Below are 18,518 nucleotides of genomic sequence, written 5' to 3'. Positions count from 1 at the left end.
TGAAGGACTCAGGGGTGGGTGGCCTTGCCGGAGGGAAGTCAGGGTTGTTTAGAGGAAAAGCACATGCTGCAGGAGATCTAATCACTGATGTGGGGTGGCGGGTGGGGACGTGGCTCATTCCAGGTAGTTCCATTACCCTCCTCCAGGAGGAGGAGATACCAAAGCGATCAGCGGGCACATCTGGACAAGCTGATTTATTAGAGTGTTACAGTGGGGCTTCCACACAGAGGCACCCGAGCCAGGCACTCAGGTGCCCTCATTCCCCTCGGCCGCCAAAGCCTCCTGGCTCTCCTCTCTGCCGGGCTGCTGCTGAGCGAACTCCTCGATGACTATGTCCTCAGAGCTTGCAGAAGCAGGAGAGGGAAATGGAGGGTTAGGAGCAGCTGTCTGAGCGTCTTCCACATCCACTCCCGTTTCCTGATCCCAGAGAAGGGATCCCTTCCCTGCTTCCCAACTCCGATCCTCACCCCCTCTCAGCTGCCCCCGCCCCACTTGGATCCCACTGGCTTGTTTCCTTTGTTCCCTCCCCAGTCTGCCAACACAAAAGCCCCCATGAGGGCCAGAGGGGAAATAAGAATGGAGGGTGGGAAGGAGGGAAGGGATGGGAGAATGAAAGATGGGAGAAGTTAGGGTGAGGAGGCGCGGGGGGGAAGGAAAAAGAAAACTGGAAGGGATGAGGGGGATGGACGATTGGGAGAAGAGCAGGAGGTGGAGGGCGGGGGACGCAAAAAGGGAAAGAGGGGGGCGTGTGAAAAGCACTGAACTATGACACGAAGCTAAACCACATGTTTCCACTGCACACCTATTGAAAGCAACACTCCAGGGAAGCTTTTTTCCATTTCCATTGTCATAAAATGGAGAGTGGCAGTGGGGAAAGGGGGGCGAGGTTTCCAGGCCTCACATTTTCTTACCTAGCAGCCTCTGTAGCAAGCATGGAGAGGGAAGGAAATATGGATCGAAGCTGATAAGTTCCCTGAAGAAATGTCCTGTTACTCATTCCTCTCCCTTTTTAACCCTCTCCCTCCCATATACACAACACACACACACACACACACACACACACGACTTCCCCCGAAAACCTAGACACCCAACCTACCTATTGCTATTCAATCCCTACCCAAACTGCCAGTCCTCGATTCATGAGATCAGAACTGCTTGGTCCCCAACCCTCCGGACCACTGTTCCTGTGAGTCCCACCTGGTCACTCACCGTTCGATGGCTTTGGATGCATCAGGATCAAGGGCAGCTCCACGCCAACATCACTGCAAGGATCCCAAGGTAGAGTCACAGATTTCCCTCCAAGGCCACTCCCTGAACCTCTCCCTCAATTTTTCAGTCCCGGGATGCCCTTAGATTCTCTCATGTCATTCTTTTGGTCTCCTGATCGCATCTTCCCCTTCTTGCCCCAGTTCCCCCTCCCCACAGTGTCTTACCTGGCTGTCAGGTCGCCTAGGATGCTGAGGGTAGAATGACACCCTAAAATTAGCAGCTGGAAATGGTTAGTAGCAACCTAATTTTGCAGGGGAATGAAGGATTGTAAGGCCAACTCAACCACAGAATGGGTTTCTGGAAGGGAAGGTGGCTTGTTCGTGGAGCTCACAGGTTTGGGAAACTGGTCCAGGAGAAGGGGTGGGGAATAGCTGGAGTGGGTCAGTCCAACTGGGAGGAAAGCAGAAGTGGCTCCCCAGCCCCTGCCCAGACAGACCCTGCACTCTTACTCACCCTCCACAGGACACCATCAGGTTGACTCTGCCTTTGTAGGACACCAGGATCCCCAGCAGTTCCTTGTCCATTCCTGGTCGAAGACTGGAGGTGGTAGTATTCATTGTTGTGTGTTTGGAGGGGAGGGTCTGGGGGTTAATTCATTCAGTGCACCTTTTGTCATCTGACAGGGCTCCCAGGCTCTGATCTCCTACTCATTGGGACCACACTTCTGTTCCTCAGATCCAGTTTTACCAGGTCACCCTCTGCTCAGGAGCCTACCTCTCTGAATATGACTACTACACTGCTTGGCTTTCATGACCCTTAACAATCTAACCTTCCTGCCCTAACTCCCTAACACCTGGGATACAACCTAAGTGGACCCATGCTCTCTCCATGCTCAGAACGTGCCATGCAGATTCCTACCTTCTAGCCTTTGCCCAGGCTATGTTCCCAACCCGGAACACTCTTTTCTTCCTCTGTTGCTATCCAGATCCAACACCTTCGAGCTCTAGCTCCTTCTGTCTCCTCTAGGGAGCCCTCTCCAGCTGTGCTGGCTTCTATTAACTTCTATCGGATTTGTAGTCTGAACCACACGTACTAACATTTAACTGTTAGATTGCATTTAAATTCCTCTTTGTTCTCCATTTAGGCTGTAAATTGACTGAAGGCAGAGACTGTCTTAAACGTCTTTGTATCCTCCCACATTGCTTAGCATAGGAATAAGCATGTAACAGGTGTTCAATGAAAACCCACTGATTGAAAAATAAGGCACAGAAAACTATGATCTTGGGAAAGTCTCTTCATTGCCCTGGGATGCTGATCCTCTATCTGTAAAATAATGCTGTTTGTATGATTTCTCAGGCTCTTTCAAGCAATAATAGTCCATAGCTACATGATTGATAAGGCATAGGGAAAGGCAGTGGGAATTAATGCTTGTTAGATGGTGGCAGATGGCTTTTGGTGGGAGACACATCTTACACTAGGGCCTCCAAGTGTTAGGCATAGGACCAAATGAACGATTTGATAGAATTATATCAATTCCTATCATATTTTTCTTCTTTTTGTCCTCTTTTCTCTCCATTTCTCATCTGTCTTTCATTGAACTCTATCTTCACTAGAGAGTAGCTGCTGTAGTGATTGCAGTGTTAGAGCCAGATGACACGTGATAGAATCTTTTCCATCTCTGCCACTTATTAGCTACGCAAGCTTGGAGAAGTTCCTTCATCTCTCTGAGCCTCAGGGTCGTTAAGTGTAAAGTAGAATAAGAATACATATCCAGCCTACTTTAATGGGATTCTTATGAAGATAACAGTACCATACGTAAGACCTTTATGAGCTGTAAAATATTATACAACATAAGGAATTTTTCCTTTCCACTTTTTCCTTTCTTGTTGCCTATGACCTAAGCCTGCCATTGGTCCCATGGGTATTATTTAGCTTACTGTCAGCCCTCTTGCCTGGAGGCAGCTCTGAACACTGACCTAGGGACATTTTTAAAAACAGGTAGGCCTCATTGAAGGTGAAACCTCAGAACTGTATATATAGCACACAGAATGGGTTGGGGGTAGAAAATGAAGGTTGGGAGTTACATTTGAGCTTACATCGTGCTAGAGGCCAGATTGGTATCACCATGCTTGAATTTGCCATCCAGTGCCAGGCCCTGTTTCTGGCAGTTGGCAGCCAGGAGTGGGGTTACTGCAAAGCTGTTGGAGAAGGTGGAGTTAGCAGCTACAGTCTCCCTTTCAAAGGAAAAGAAGAGATGAACTTAAGCTAGGCTTGCCAACTAAGTGATTCTCATTCCCAAGAGTTTTTTGCACGATTCCATGAAACTACTGGAGTATCCAAGAGAGCTGGCATGTCTGACTGTGGAGAGTGGGAACAATTTACTCTGGTGGGAAATCCTTATGCCTCTGCCCTCTCTCAAGACTTGATGATCCTCTTGTGGTATCCCCCCTCCAGCTCTCTTGAGAATCCCTCCCTCTTTCCACATCAACCCTCACCTTGATGTTCCTCAGTCCTGGGCTCTTCTCCACTTCCTTCTTTCCCCAACCCCCTCCTCTGCCTCCAGACACCGGCCCTCTTCCCACCACCCTATCCCTTGGCTCTCTGACCCAGGCCCCAGCGCCAGCTCACATGAACTCCTGAACGAACACAGTCTTGGTGTACTTGTCTAGTGAATACAGGACGACATCTGTGACCTGGTCAACTGAAGAGCCAGGAAAAACACATGACTACAATTAGTCAGTCATCCTCGAGACCCCAACTTGCTGCCCTTGTACACGGGCACACTACTCATGATATACTAAGATGTACATATGGACAAAGAGAGATACGTGTCCTGATAAGCCTGCAATGGAGGGAAAGCTTAGATGAATGCAGACTGGGTAAGTGGGGCAGAGTTCTGGAAAAAGACCTCTGCATTTGGGACCAGGTGCAGGGGGATAGGAAAAGAGGCTCACCTGAAATCTTAATATTTTTGATGACCTTGTTGGTGCAGTTGTTGATGGAAACGTTGACAGTGATGGATTTGCTGTGGTAGTGAACCTGAAGCAGGAGGAGAGGCCCATTATAAGACTGGAGGGGGAACACCCAGATCAAGACCTAGAATTTGTTTCCTCAGTGCTTTTGCCACCCTGGCTTCCACCCTTGTCTTCCCAAGTAGGAGATAAATGAAGAAAGGGTGTCAGAGGGTTTGCATGGTAGGGGTCAGGAAATGGGGGTCACAAACCTCCCTGTCCATCCAGGCCTGGGGTTGTAGGGGCTGAGCTGACAGAAGGAAGCAGCGAACAGTCTGGGCCCAGGGGCCAGGGCCTGGCTCCAGGGGTGCAAACTGGATTTTCCGAATCACCAGCCGCACAGAGTCTCTAAGTAGAGGCCAAGGGGACAGCCAGAATGTCTCCTTAGGACCCACAGACCTTTCTCATGCTAACCCTGTAGCGCAGTCCTTGCTTGGGGCGGGGAGGTGGTGGGAGGCCTCTGTCAGAGAACTCCTCTGGACCCTCAAGGTAGGTATCTAGACCACAGGTCAGCAAACTATGGCTCAATGGCCAAATCTGGCCTGCTGCCTGTTTCTGTATGGCCTGCAAACTAAGAATGGTTATTACATTTTTTAATGGTTGAAAAAAAATCCACAATAATATTTCATGACGTGGAAATTATGTAAAATTCAAATTTCAGTGTCCATAAATAAAGCCACACTCGTGCATTTACGTACTGCCTATGGCTGTTTTCACGCTACAGTGGCACAGCTGAGTAGTTACAACAGAAACTACGTTGCTCACAAAGCCTGAATATTTCTTTTTTTTGGCCTTTTACAGGAAAGTTTGCTGACCCTTGCCCTAGAGCAAAGAAGAGAAGTCAGAGTGAAATCAGAACTGGGCATCTGAGTTGGTGGTGACTGTGCTATAGAGGTTAGAAGTAGGGCTGTTTCTGTCCTGAGAGCAAGATTTGTTTTCTGGTGCAGGCCGGAGGCAGGGATTTTGGAGAGGACGAAAGAAATACCTCTTGGAGACTTTCTCCTCCAGGTTTTCAGCACAGAAACCCTTCACTTCAAAGTCAACACCACAGGCCTGCAAAGGGGCAGGAGCAAGGAAAACTCATTTCTGACACTACCCCTCCCTTCCTCATGGGTTTATAAGGAAATGTCTGATCCCGTCCCTTAGCTGTCCCTTTTTCTAGTCTTGTCCATTTATCCCCCTGTCCCTCTTTCTCAGAACCCACACCTCACCTTCCCTGTATCATCAGGACCTGGCTGCAGTGTCATCGAACAGGGCAGGTTGACAACCATCTAAAAGATCAGAAGGAGGTCAGCAAACAGAAGAAACAGGGACCCCTTTCCTCTGTTCTCCTTCTTTAGCTTCCTTTCTTAATCTTCCCTGGAAGCCTTACCTGGGACTTGGGGTTAGTACCTGCAGGGTAAAAGGGTAGGCATTGTCCCCCAGCTTGTGCAGCAGTTGCTCCTGCAGGACTGTGAGGGGCCCCTGGGGGCTGCTGTGCTCAGCTGGGACCACTTGCTGGACCTGTACATACAGATCTTTGCGGAACGTCAGACCAATCACATCCAAGTCATCATGGCCATAGCGAAAGGCACACGTCAACATGACAAACACTGCAGGCAAAGGAGGAAGAGAGTGGCCTGTCAGACCCGAGGGGGAAAGGAGATCTTAAATAGCTCAGAGGAAGACATGGAGAGACAATGTAATATGATCAAAACAGTATGATCATAAAGAAAAGAATCAATACATTTGACTATAGTAAATTTAAAACTTCTTTACATTAAGAATCTTTATAAATAATGAAACAAGCAAAAGCCTGAGAGGAAATATTTGCAACACATATAACAAACAAAAGTTTAGTGTTCGTAATATATAAAGAACTCCCACAAATCAGTAATAAAAATAAAAACAGCCCAACATAAAAGTGTGCAAAGTTTATGAATAGGCTCTGCACAGAAGAGCAAAACAGAATGGCCAATAAGGTATGAAAACATGTCCAATCTAATGATAATCAGATAAGTGCACATTAAAACCACAATGAGAGGCCTTCCCTGATGGTCCCATGGTTAAGGCTCTGCACTCCCAATGCAGGTGGCCTGGGTTCGATTCCTGGTCAGGGAACTAGATCCCACATGCTGCAACTAAGAGCTCACATGCCGCAACTAAAAGATCCTGCATGCTGCAACTAAAAAAAAAATCCCGCATGCCACAACAAAGATCCTGCATGCCGCAACTAGGACCCAGCACAGCCAAATAAATACATAAATACTTTTTAAAAACCCACAATGTGATAACACTTCACACCCATCATATTGTCAAAAACTTTAAAGTCTGACAGCACTATGTGTTGAGCAGTGCTCCAGATGTGGAGCAATATGGTTCATTACACACTGTGGTGGGAATATACATTAGTACAACCACTTTTTTTTTTCTGTCAGAGTCCCTAGGTTTATTTATTTATTTTTTTACAGAGGGCAATTCAATTAATGAGGAAACCAGTAAGATGTTAAGACAGATACAAGAGAAAATTCAGGGACCTGGAGATTTGTAGTTGGTCAAAGGAATGCAGAAAAAAATTTGCTAACAAATGAGTACAACCACTTTGGAAAACTGTTGGGCACTATCCAGTAAAGCTGAATCTTCTCATGTCTTATGACCTAAGACAAATTTAGAGGAAGTCTTGCTCATGTCTATAAGGAGATACCTATGAGAATGTTCATGGTGTCAATGTTTGTCATAGCATAAGATTGGAAATGATTTAAATACCTATCAATGGGAGAATGGGTAAACAGTTGTGGTATATTCATATCATGGAATACTAAACTGAGGTTAAAATAAATGAACTAAACTCCATGTATTAACATGGTTAAGTCTCAAAAACTATTGAGTAAAAAATGCTAGCTGCAGGATGATATGCACAATCTGATACCATGTACGTAAAGTTGAAAAGCATGTAGAACAGTACCAAAGTTGCTCATTGATATATAAATATAGAGTAGAAGTATAGAAACATCATGGGAGTAATAAACATCAAATTCAGGATAGTAATTATCTGCGGTGGAGGCAGGAAGAAAAGGAGGGAGGGAGGAAGGAGTATGGGATTAGGGAAGGATACACAGGAGACTTCAGTTTGATTCTGTAATTCTTTTTAAAGCTAGGTGGTGAGTACAGGGTATTCATTACATAATTCTCTAGGGTCAGAATACTTGGGCTTGAATATGACTTGCATAAATCCCTCGAGTTGTCTGAGCCTCAGTTATTTCACCTGTCAATAATAGGACTGCACTGAGAGCTCTATATATGTTATTTGGACCTCACAATAATCCTCTGAAGTATTATTATCTCCACTTTACAGGTAGAGAAAATGAGCTCAGAGCAGCTAAGTGACAGCCCAGGATTTCAACTCAGGCCTGACTCCAAAGCCCAGTCTCGTACGTGCCCAACTTAACTCATGGTTGTAAGGAGTTGACGTATGAGAAATCCCTTTGGAAATTTAAATTAGATGTGGATGATGATGATGATGATGATCATGGGAATATTAGAAAAGTGGAACAGTTATAAATGAACTTATACATTGCAGCTAGTACCTAAGATTATGGGCAAATAGAAAGTCACTTGAGTGCACTAGTGGTGTGGGATGGGGTACAGAAAGATAGCTGTCCAAGGACAGTGACAGAGACTGAGGGAAGGAAAGATTTAGAACAGGGGTGGAGAATCTTACTTTTAATCAGGAGCCCTGACCCAAAGAAAAGAAAACTACCAAGAGCCACACACTAGTAGAAAGCAAGTAATTTTTGTATTTTTAAGAGATCAAAATATCAAACAGCCAGATTATCTGCTTTTAAAATTACGAGCAAGCAAAGAAAATGAATCTATATTCAAAAGATACAATAAAGACTGAAAGTAATGATAATGGTAGTGTTTATAATGACTGGGGCAATGGGCAACCTCATACCCTGCAGGAGGGAGAGTTAATTGGTACAACCATTTTGAAGGGCAATTTGGCAATAGAAACCTTTAAAAATGTGTGACTGCCCTTTGGCCCTTCATTCCTTTTCTAGGCATTTAGTCTAAAGAAATAATTGGACAAGTATGAAAAGAAATACATACAAACATGTACTTTATGGGGTTGTTTATCGTAGCAAAAAATGTCCAACGATTGAAGTTGGCTAAATATATTATGGTACACCCATACAATATACTACTAGGCAACTTAAAACTTTATAGATTTTAACATATTGCATAGGTAAAAAAGATTAGAAAATGTTATTTATAATATAGCATTTTTAATAAAAATATAGATTTTTTGCTCAGAAAATATGAATAAATATGAAGTGAAATATTAGTGATTATCTCTGGGTGAGAGGATTACAGTCTTTTTCTCCTTCATCTGTACTTTCTAATATTTCTACAATGAAGACAAACTTAACAATTTTCAAAAGATACAACAAATTAAATTCACCTTGGTTCCCAATCATGCCAATAAAATTGGGAAAGGGAGAGAGAAAGAAAAGGAAAAGGAAAGAGGGGGCAAAGGAAAAGAAAAAACAGAGAAGATAAGAAAAAGAGGAAAAGAGGTGGCTGGAAGGAAGCAATGGAAGGGAGGAAATGAAAGAGATGAGAAATAAGACAGAAAAAGATCAGGCGAGGCCAGGCAGAAGAAGGGTATCTAATAGCCCCTGAGGTAAAGGTGTTAATCAGATGAATTGTTCTGTCACGTCCCGCTGTGGCATGTGGGAAGGGCATCACCCCACCCCCAAGATCTTATTGGCTCTCTGGCAGTTTAGAATCATCCTTTTTTAGTGTGTTAGGAAATAGCTTGTTTTTATCTTTTTTAATTCAACATCTGTTCTAAAGTTATTAATCTATATTTGTGTTTATTATATAAACAATACATATTAATTGTGTGGCAATCAGAAAACACAAAGAGAATCAAAGCCCTGCCATCATACATCATATTCCAGAGATAACTGCTGTTAATTTCTGTTGCATTTGCTTCCAACTTTGTTTCTATAATTAAACATAAGGCCACCTTAGCTATTGACTTCTCTCTCATTGCCTTTTTGAAATGAAACATTTTATTTTGAGATCATCACATGCGGTTGTAAGAAATAATACAGAGAGATCCCACATCAATTTTTGTCAAACCGCACTTCATTCACACAACCGCATATATTGCCCTACAACCAGCCTTTTTCATTCAAGGTGTAGCGTAAGCATATTTCACATCAACAAATGCACCTCAAAAGGAAAAAAAAGCATATTTGAAAATATGATGCAAATAAGATTATCTTCATAAAAGTAACAAAACATATAAAGTAGCTAAGGAATAAACTTAAATCTATACAACTTAAATGAATAATAATATAAAACTACTAAGGGACATGAAGAAGATTAGAATTAAAGGAAAAAACACATCTTATTCCTGGATTGACATGCATTTTTTCAACGAAAGATTTCTTTCTGTAGGTTATTCTGAAGACTTTGTAGGACTGTGAACAAATGATTTAGGTTTTAGAACTACAGAGTAATTGAGAGTCTTAAATAAATTGGTTAATTTACTGACCATACCCCAAAGTTCCTCTGATATTTAAAACTGGGTGGACTGCTTATCCGCACTGTTTAATCTGAGCGACTAAGTCTGGTTTATTCCACAATATCTAAAGGTTGCATCTGAACTAGTATTCATCAATTTGTTCTGAGCCTTTTTCACATCAAAGTCAATTTGCAGTCTAATTGGATCACAGAGTAAGAATTAAAAGAAAAAAAAGTGGCAAGACAATATTTCAGTGTAATCTGGATATATAATACTGTAGCCAGAGCAATGTCGCTTGCTGTTACTTGCTGTAGTTATTGTTTTGTTTGTTTCTTTGTTGGGGATTTTTTTAATGGAAAAACTGGGTTTCCCTACACAAAGGAGATATGGAAAGACATATGCAATTAAAGGAAAAAGCAAATGCAAAGTGGCAGGCTGAAGATCACATCCAGCCTATGGAAAAATAAAGTTTTTTGATTTATCCAGGCCTTTAAAAATCTTTTAATTAGTTGCCAACATTTGAAAATCAGGAAATTTGCATTAAAATATGGATTTCTGGTGTACTGGATCTTTCCATGGGCAGCCTAAGCAGAGGCACCACCAACAGTAATGGAGAAAATCAGAAATTTTAGGAAAAGACTTAATTTCAGCACACATGTAAATTTTGTGTGATCTTGAAAAACAAAATTTCATTTATGCTTTAGAAATGTATCTATTTTGAATATCATTTGGGGAAGGGGCACTAGAATCTTTTCAGACTTTGGGCCTCTCAAGGTCGTATTCTGAGCTTCATTTCCAGTTCCTCTTTAACAATTGGAAAATCTGGCCACACTGGGCTGAAATTCTCAGTGGTTAGCCTCCACCAAACAAGACATTCACAGTTCCCACTACTTTTATATTTTCTTATACCCCTCTGGTCCACTCGTCCACTCCACTCATTCAGGTTACTTGTCTGGCATGTGTGACATTTTAGGTTGGGGTCCCTGGCACATACACAGACCAACAAGGATTTTTACTTACTCTTTCGATCTTTTAAGTAATCAGGGTCAACCAGGACTACACCATCTGTGGAGAGGGGGAGAGATGGCCCTCTGGTCAGGAAAGGTCCTCAGACTATGAAACAGAAGTTGACCCCTGAATGGTTCCTCCCAGAATGGTTTCTCTTTAATTGGCCTCTTCTTCTGCATGGTCCTTTCTTGGCTTTCTTTTACTCCCTCACACCCATTCCCTTCTCCCCAGGTTCTTTCCCTTTTTGGACTCACTGACCAATGGGTTCCACCATGTCCACATGGTCCACGAAGTCCCATTTCCCCAGGTAGATGGAGAGCTGTTGTGGAACAACCTCCCATGTTATTCTCATAATCACCTTTGAATGGATTCCCCTGAAGCCCCCAACCCAAACCCCTGAGACCGTGAAGGACGTACCAACCTATCCCTTTTGCCCTCTTATTTGTCCAGCTGGGCCAGGCTCTCTCACCTTGCCATTGGAGCAGGTCTTCTTAAACACCCTGTGAGGAGAAAATCAGAGGATAGGGAGGGGGATTGGAAGAGAAGGGAAGGGGAGAAGAAGAGAAAGGTAAGTGGGGAGAAAAGAAAATATTTCTAGGATTAGAAGAAGAGGCCCAGGGACTTCCCTGGAGGTCCAGTGGTAAAGAATCCACCTTACAATGCAGGGGACGCAGGTTCAATCCCTGGTGAGGGAACTAAGATCCCACATGCCTGGAGGCAACTAAGCCTGCATGCCACAACTACTGAGCTCTCGGGCCTCAACAAGAGAGCCCAAGTGCCACAAGCTACAGAGCCCACGCACTCTGGACCCCGTGCACCACAACTACAGAGCCCATGTGCCCTGGAGCTTGCACTCCACAACTGGAGAAGAGAAAACCCACACGCCACAACTAGAAAGAAGTCCGCGCGCCGCAACCAAGATTCCGCGTGCCGCAACTAAGACCCAACGCAGTCAAAAATAAATAAAATAAATAAATAATAAATAAATCTTACTGGTGGGATTGGGGAGGAGCTGGAAAAAAAAAAAAGAAGAGGCCCAAGGAGAGCGAAATGACACAAAGGTGGAGGCAGTTGGGATAGAGCCCAAGACACAAGTTGGGGAGAGGTTGCAAACCCCTTCCCCTCAAAGGCAAGTACTTGGGTTTGGGTAAGTGACAAGTCACAGATTCAGAGAATTAGGAGTTCTTACTTACCTGGATATGCTGGCCATGGCGTTGATGTTGAGCCTTTTCTGGCAAAAGGGAAAGAACGGGGAAGGCTCAATCATTTGGTCCCTATTCTCCTTACCTGGCTCTGGTATACCATCCAGACACACCTAGTGGGATGTAACCTTTTCTTCTTAGATAGACACCTCACCACGATCCACGCCTCCTATTCTCCCTCGTGTCAAGGTTACTTATTCAGCCATAATCTCAACTATCCTGGACATGGGAAAAAACCTTTCCTAGTTTTTATGAATTGTTGACTAACCATATTGTCTATTCTCCAGAAAGAGTGAGGCTTTTTGAAATAGCTGGGGTGCTCTTGAGAGCCTTTTGAGAGAAGAAGTTTGTCTGGAGAAAGGCCTCCATCCAGGAAAGTATGAGGAGAATTGGACTGGATGAGTCTGAACATCACCTGGCACACGGTAGGCACCAAGACATGTTTGTTAGATATACGAATGAATGAATGAATGAATGAACAAAACCCAGACTCTGGCTTTGCTCCTGCAATGGATTCTGAGCCTGAGTTCACCTCACAGTGGCCTTAATACTCAGCTAAGAAAGGAGAAAGGTGTGGGAGAGAAAAGGTTGGTACCCTCATGCTCGTGGTTGTTGGTGGCAGAAACCTGTATGGAGGTTGAAAGCCTTCCTTGAACCTATTCATCGCTCTCATCACCCTCCCCAGATTTTCCCACCCTTATCTCCATCCATGTCCCCAGGTGCTAAGCCTTGGAGTAGGGATACTTAGAGAGAGGAAGACGTCTCTCTAATGCTTTTCTTTGATGTGTATTAGATCTGGCTTGAGGGGTGAACTTAGGGGAGCTTCCAGAGGTCTCTCCCAGGGTCTCTCAGCCTGAGTGCCTGTCAGCTGTGTCGGGAAAGGTGCCCTTCAAGTGCTTCTTGATATATTGATGGGGGTGCTAAGGGCAGGGGATATGGGACCGAGTATGGGCTGGAAATAGAGGACTTTGGACTGTTACCTGGAGAGGAAGATGAAGCTCACATCTGTCTCCAGCTCTGGTCACTATGCTCGCCTCCCCAACCTCTTATACCCAAGGTTCTCTGAGTATTTAGATTGGTGGGAGTCAGGGGAGAAGAATAGGGTTCTGGGGGGGCATGAAATACTGCTTTATAAATAGCTCAGGTGCCAAGAGTTTGGAAAGCAGATTAGTGGCTAAAAGATTAGTGGCTAAAGATTACCAGGCTCTTGCTGCTGGGACAGGGCGGGAGTCAGGGGTTGAATCCGATATTGTTAAAATCAGGGGAGTTTGAGAAAGGGAACTACAAGGTTTTGGCCTTGTGAGGCCTTGAACCTGAGGACCGGGATCAAAGGGGACTCTGGGACATTAAAAGAAAAGCAATGTGAGGGACAGAAATAGGAGGGCTCAAAGTATAGGCCTTTGTGATTCTGAAAGGAGAGCCTTGTGTCACATTCCAGTCTTTCTGTATCTCTTTTTTTTTTTTTTACAACTTTATTGGAGTATAATTTCTTCACAATGGTGTGTTAGTTTCTGCTTTATAACAAAGTGAATCAGTTATACATATACATATGTTCCCATATCCCTTCCCTCTTGCATCTCCCTCCCTCCCACTCTCCCTGTCCCACCCCTCCAGGCGGTCACAAAGCACCGAGCTGATCTCCCTGTGCTGTCCGGCTGCTTCCCACTAGCTATCTACCTTACGTTTGGTAGTGTATATATGTCCATGCCTCTCTCTCACTTTGTCACAACTTACCTTTCCCACTCCCCATATCCTCAAGTCCATTCTCAAGTAGGTCTGTGTCTTTATTCCTGTTTTACCCCTAGGTTCTTCATGACATTTGTTTTTTTCTTAAATTCCATATATATGTGTTAGCATACAGGCCACACAAAAGCCAAGGGTATGGGAAAGAGCACCCCTTCCCCAGCCCCCCACTACGTGGGACTTGGGACTCTTGAAGTGATGTTTAGAGACCCAATTATCCCAGCTTATGTGCACAGCAGGAGTCAATCTCCCGTACATGGGGGTGGGGTAGGGCAGGGGAGGCTGAGTGTGTTGAGCTGTGTGCACATATCTGTGAGCCTTGAACTTCTTTTCCTGTTGGAGAGGAAGGTAACAAAAGATTCTTGGCCCAGGGGCAGGTTCTCTGGGCAGGATGTTGCCTGTGGAGGGAAAAAGCAATTGATATCTATATCACCCCCACCTGAAGTAAACCTTTCCTGCCCCCCAGCCCTTGACTCTCTCCAATCCCTAAAACTAAGTCCACGCTATAGGCTCTAAGCAGCTTCCCTCACCTCATATGACCACTCATGGAATTAGAGAGAGATATTTCTGTCCTGCAGCTGCCAGGACCCCCCACAATGGTAGCAACAAAAGTAATCTTCCTTTCTTGGCTGTCCTTCCCATAAGGCCCAGGCCCAGGCTTCATGGACATGGGGGATGTAGAGACAGGATATCCAAGCTCTGGGGATACAGGACCCTACACCACCTCACCTCACCATAGTGCCGGCTGTGCTTTAGTATCTATCCATAGATGCAGCCCTCAACCCTCCACGACAGCATGTCTGTTCCTCAGAGGGTGACTATGTCTGTGGCTCGGGGGCTGGGCCTTCCCTATCTCCCACTCCCCACTGTGGGCACTGGAGAGCTAGCTGTCCTGTAATCTCTTTGCCCAAATAACCAAGTTAGCCTTTGCCATTCCTTGTTAGTATGCACCCCAGGGCCTTGGCTTTTAGTCATTGTAACTCTCTCCTTCTCAGGGATTTTCAGCTACAGCTAGAAGCCCAGGCTCTGTGGAGAAGGTTGGTGTCTATGGAGAAGGTGAAAAGTCAGAATGAATGTACTTTTGGACTAGCCTTCAACCCATTTTTGTCTTCAGACCCACACTTGAAGCTTAGGCCCTCTTTCAACTCAGGTCCATGGTACTCTCAACAGGAAGTAGATCTCGTAGGCCTTTAATTCATTATTATGATTGAACTTAAATCATTCTCTCTTTTCCTGGAGTATGTGCATTTCTTGCCGGAGGTATAATTTAACAAAAGTAAAATGCACAAATTTTAATTGCACAGCTTGATGAATTTTTACCTACTGTGGAAGGCTGAATAATGCGTCCTCAAGGATATCAGGTCCTAATCCCTGGAACCAATAAATGTTACCTTATATGGCAAGATAGGACTTTGCAGATGTGATTAAATTTAGGATCTTGAGAGGGGAAGACTATTTTGGATCATCCGGGCGGGCCCTAAATGTAATCACTAGTCTGTTTATAAGAGGGAAGCAGAGGGATATAGAGGGAGATTTAACTGCAGAGACAGAAGGCAATATGAGGACTGCAGCCAGATGCTATGCTCTGGGCTTTGAAGATGGAGGAATGCAGCTCTAGAAACTGGAAAAGGCAAGGGCACATATTCTCCCCTATAGTCCCTCATGGTTGCAAGGTGGCTGTCACAGTTCAGGCATAGTCCTGATGATACCTTGATTTTGGCCCAGTGAACCTGATCTTGGACTTCTGACCTCCAGAACTGTAAGAGAATAAATGGTGTTTTAAGGCACCAAATCTGTGGTAATTTCTTACAGCAGCAATAAGAAATTACTACACCTATGTATACATACATGTAACCACCACCCAGACAGAGATATAGAACATTTCTAGCTCCCCAGAAAATTCCCTTGTGTCCCTTTCCAGTTAGTAATCTCCCAAAGAGAGACACCATAGTTTTATTTTGATCAATAGTATTTGCATTTTATGAGGAGGCAAGAGTAAGAAGGCAAAGGAGTGCATCTCTAAAGGTGAAGTGTCTGGCCCCTGTGGTAGATTGATGGGAGAGGTATCTTCAGGTCCTTACCCACCCTCACTCTGCACACCCCAGTGATATTCCCAACCAGTCCTTCCAGTTTGGAAGTGATGACCGGATAGCTGAGTGAGGAAGGGCTGGTTATTCCATAAGGGATCCTAGCAGACAGGATTGTTTATTGACTCAATAGGCATCTCTCCCTTCTTTCTTGTGGGCAGAATCCCCACTTTTTTATGTACCCCTCCCTCCTCCACCTGGCTCTCTGCTCCTCTCAGCCAGTCATGGTCATTTCATCCTCTTTGCCGGTGGTTGGTTTAGTTATAGGCATGATGAAACTCAGGCCACTGAGACATGAGGGGAAGCATGCTAGGGAGATTCTGGGAAAGGTTTCCTGAGTGATAAAAATAAGCACACAGGAAGAGAGGCCTTCCTCTCCTTTTGTCAATGGTATTTCCATGTTTGGATGCAATGCCTAAAATGCAACAGCCACCTTGTGACCATGAGAGTTGCTGAGCAGCAGGCTGAGGCGTGCAGATCAGAAAGATGGAAAGAATCAGGTTTTTTTAATGACATTGTTGAACTGTTGAATTAATCAACTCTAAAGCTCCCTGCTCCTGGACTTAGATGCTAGATAATACATTTCCTTATTTTAAAGTCAACTGAGTTGGCATTTTCTGTTATTGCAGCTGACAGCATACCAGCAGACTTAATTGGGATCTGCACAATGGCACTGGCTCAGTGTGGGAGGATGGAGAGGAGGCAGACAAATCAAATGGTAGAAGCAGAGACTTCCCCTGCTGTCCTAGGTACCGGACACAGTGGTACTGGTCTCTAGTCTAAAGTTGTTAACAGCCTTGTTGGAGATAAAGAACAGACATTTAGAAAGACTAAAAGAGAACGCTATAGAAAAGACACCTGGACAACACTAACTTGGGTACAGTTATATGGAACCAGTCACTTTCCCATGATTTTATTAGTAAATTTGGATTGTCCAGGATTTCAGGTTACTGCTCCTTTCCATCAAGCCTGTGGGGATTGTCTTATTCCACTCCACACTGCACCTTACTTTCAGCAGGCGACCTCGTCTTTTCCCTTCATAAAGAAAACCTAGGCAACTGAAGAGAAATTTTGATTGGAGGGAGATTTGTATGCTGGAATCTCATTGGTCATTATAATTATTCATAACTTGTAAGTTAAATCATGAGAGTGGATGGAGAGAGAGAGGGAGAGAGAAAGAAACAATGGAGGAATGGAGAGTGAGGAGAGGAGAAAAGAGATCTGGAAGTAAGTGTTGCGGAAGGGTCACATTTGGAGGAAGGAGGACAAAAAGGAGCCAGGGAAGGGGTCAGAAGGAACATCCAGAGGAATAGGAGAATCAGAGTAAAGTCACAGAAATGAAAGTGAGGAAGAGTTTCACAGGAGAGAGGGGTCTGGTCTGCAACCTTTCAGAAGACATGCATTCCTTTTGGCCCAGGTGACGTCAGCGGAAGCTAGCTTCTGGTTGGGGAATGTTGGGAGAGGTCTTTTCCTGAAGTAGCCACTGGGAGGCAGTGGTGGCAGCGTTGGCAGCTGCAGCTGCATCCAGGGACTGGCAGAAACCTGGCAGAGCTAAACCAGCTTGAAGCAGTAGGAGCAGGAAGCTGGCTCCTGCTGGGGCTTCTCTAGTTTAGTAGACACTGGGATGTCCCCTTGGGTGTATGCCAAGCTTCAGGTCACACTTGTCCTCCTCTGAAGAGGCCAGCGTCACCCCTGGGAGCAAAGTAAATAATACAAAGTACTTTGCAGATTAGCAGCATTTTACGGTTTACAAAGTGTTTTCACATCTATTAACCAATTCAGTATTCAGAAAACCCTGAAAGGTTGGTATTATTGACCCCATTTCACTCATGAGGAAATTCAGTCATGAAGAGGTATCCAGGGTGACACAACTAATACGTGGAAGAACAAGGGTTTGAATTCAGGTCTGGCTCCAAACACCTGAGCCTTTTGTGCAAAATCACAGTGATCAGCTGTCCAGGACTCAGGCTATGACTGCTTTCTCCACGCCTACCTTCTATCCACCACACCCCCACTGGGCAAGGATCTCCAAGTTTCCCCCATCTAGGTTTCTCAGTCTTCCAGGAGATCTAGATTCTAGATTCTAGAGCCTCCCCTACAGCCCTGCTTCCTCCCCTCACTCCCAGAATCCAGCTGGGCAACATTCTCAGGATCTGAAGATCAGTTCAGAGTCCCCGTTGCTTCCCAGCTCCCTTCAGAGTGGATTCTGCTTCAGCCTGCTCCCTCTCCCCAGGAGCACTACCCACCTTAACCTCAGAGTCCTCCAGGCCCAGAGCTTGCTTCCTGTGCCTAAGACTTCCATAATCACGGAGACTGAGTTAGCCCCAGGAGCCTTAGGCCCAGAGCTCCTGACAATTCCATGTTCCCTAGCACCAGGCTCTCAAACATCTAGGCGTGGTGTCCGTACTGTCTTGGCTGTATTCAGACCAGGGTCTCCTGGGGTGATAGAGACGAGGGGTAGTATGTAGGAGGGGGTGGAGTCTGTAAGGGAAGCAAGTGGGCTAGCATCCTTGGGGAGGAGTGAATCACCTCCTCACCACCTCCTCTTACATGCGTAATAGGCATCTTGAAATTGGCAGGTGGAAAAATGAGCTCCTCATCTTTCCCCACACCTACTCCTCTCACAGCCTTCCCCATCTTTGTCAATGGTGTAAGTCCATTCTTCCAGTTGCTCAGGCCAGAAATCCTGGAGTCATTCGTGACTCCTCTCTTTCTCTTATACCCCTTATCGGTAAATATTGTT

The 18,518-nt window shown here is 44.9% G+C and overlaps 1 protein-coding gene across 1 annotated transcript; it reads right to left on the bottom strand.

Moving 5' to 3' along the window:
• Positions 1 to 246: 246 nt before the first annotated feature.
• ARR3 (arrestin 3) lies at positions 247 to 18,412 on the bottom strand (the record flags this gene model as incomplete). Its single annotated transcript, XM_082609259.1, has 17 exons — positions 247 to 532; positions 912 to 921; positions 1,210 to 1,262; positions 1,434 to 1,457; positions 1,723 to 1,806; positions 3,306 to 3,443; positions 3,838 to 3,910; positions 4,164 to 4,248; positions 4,433 to 4,568; positions 5,206 to 5,273; positions 5,432 to 5,491; positions 5,613 to 5,812; positions 10,756 to 10,800; positions 11,002 to 11,062; positions 11,213 to 11,243; positions 11,937 to 11,974; positions 18,326 to 18,412. The coding sequence occupies 17 exons, from the start codon at positions 18,410 to 18,412 to the stop codon at positions 247 to 249; spliced, it is 1,479 nt and encodes a 492-aa protein (XP_082465385.1).
• Between the last annotated feature and the right edge of the window lie 106 nt (positions 18,413 to 18,518).

The sequence above is a fragment of the Mesoplodon mirus genome, assembly GCF_964341445.2.
Source record: "Mesoplodon mirus genome assembly, chromosome: X".
Classification (NCBI taxonomy): Eukaryota; Metazoa; Chordata; class Mammalia; order Artiodactyla; family Ziphiidae; genus Mesoplodon; species Mesoplodon mirus.
This window is presented reverse-complemented; position numbering and strand designations above follow the sequence as displayed.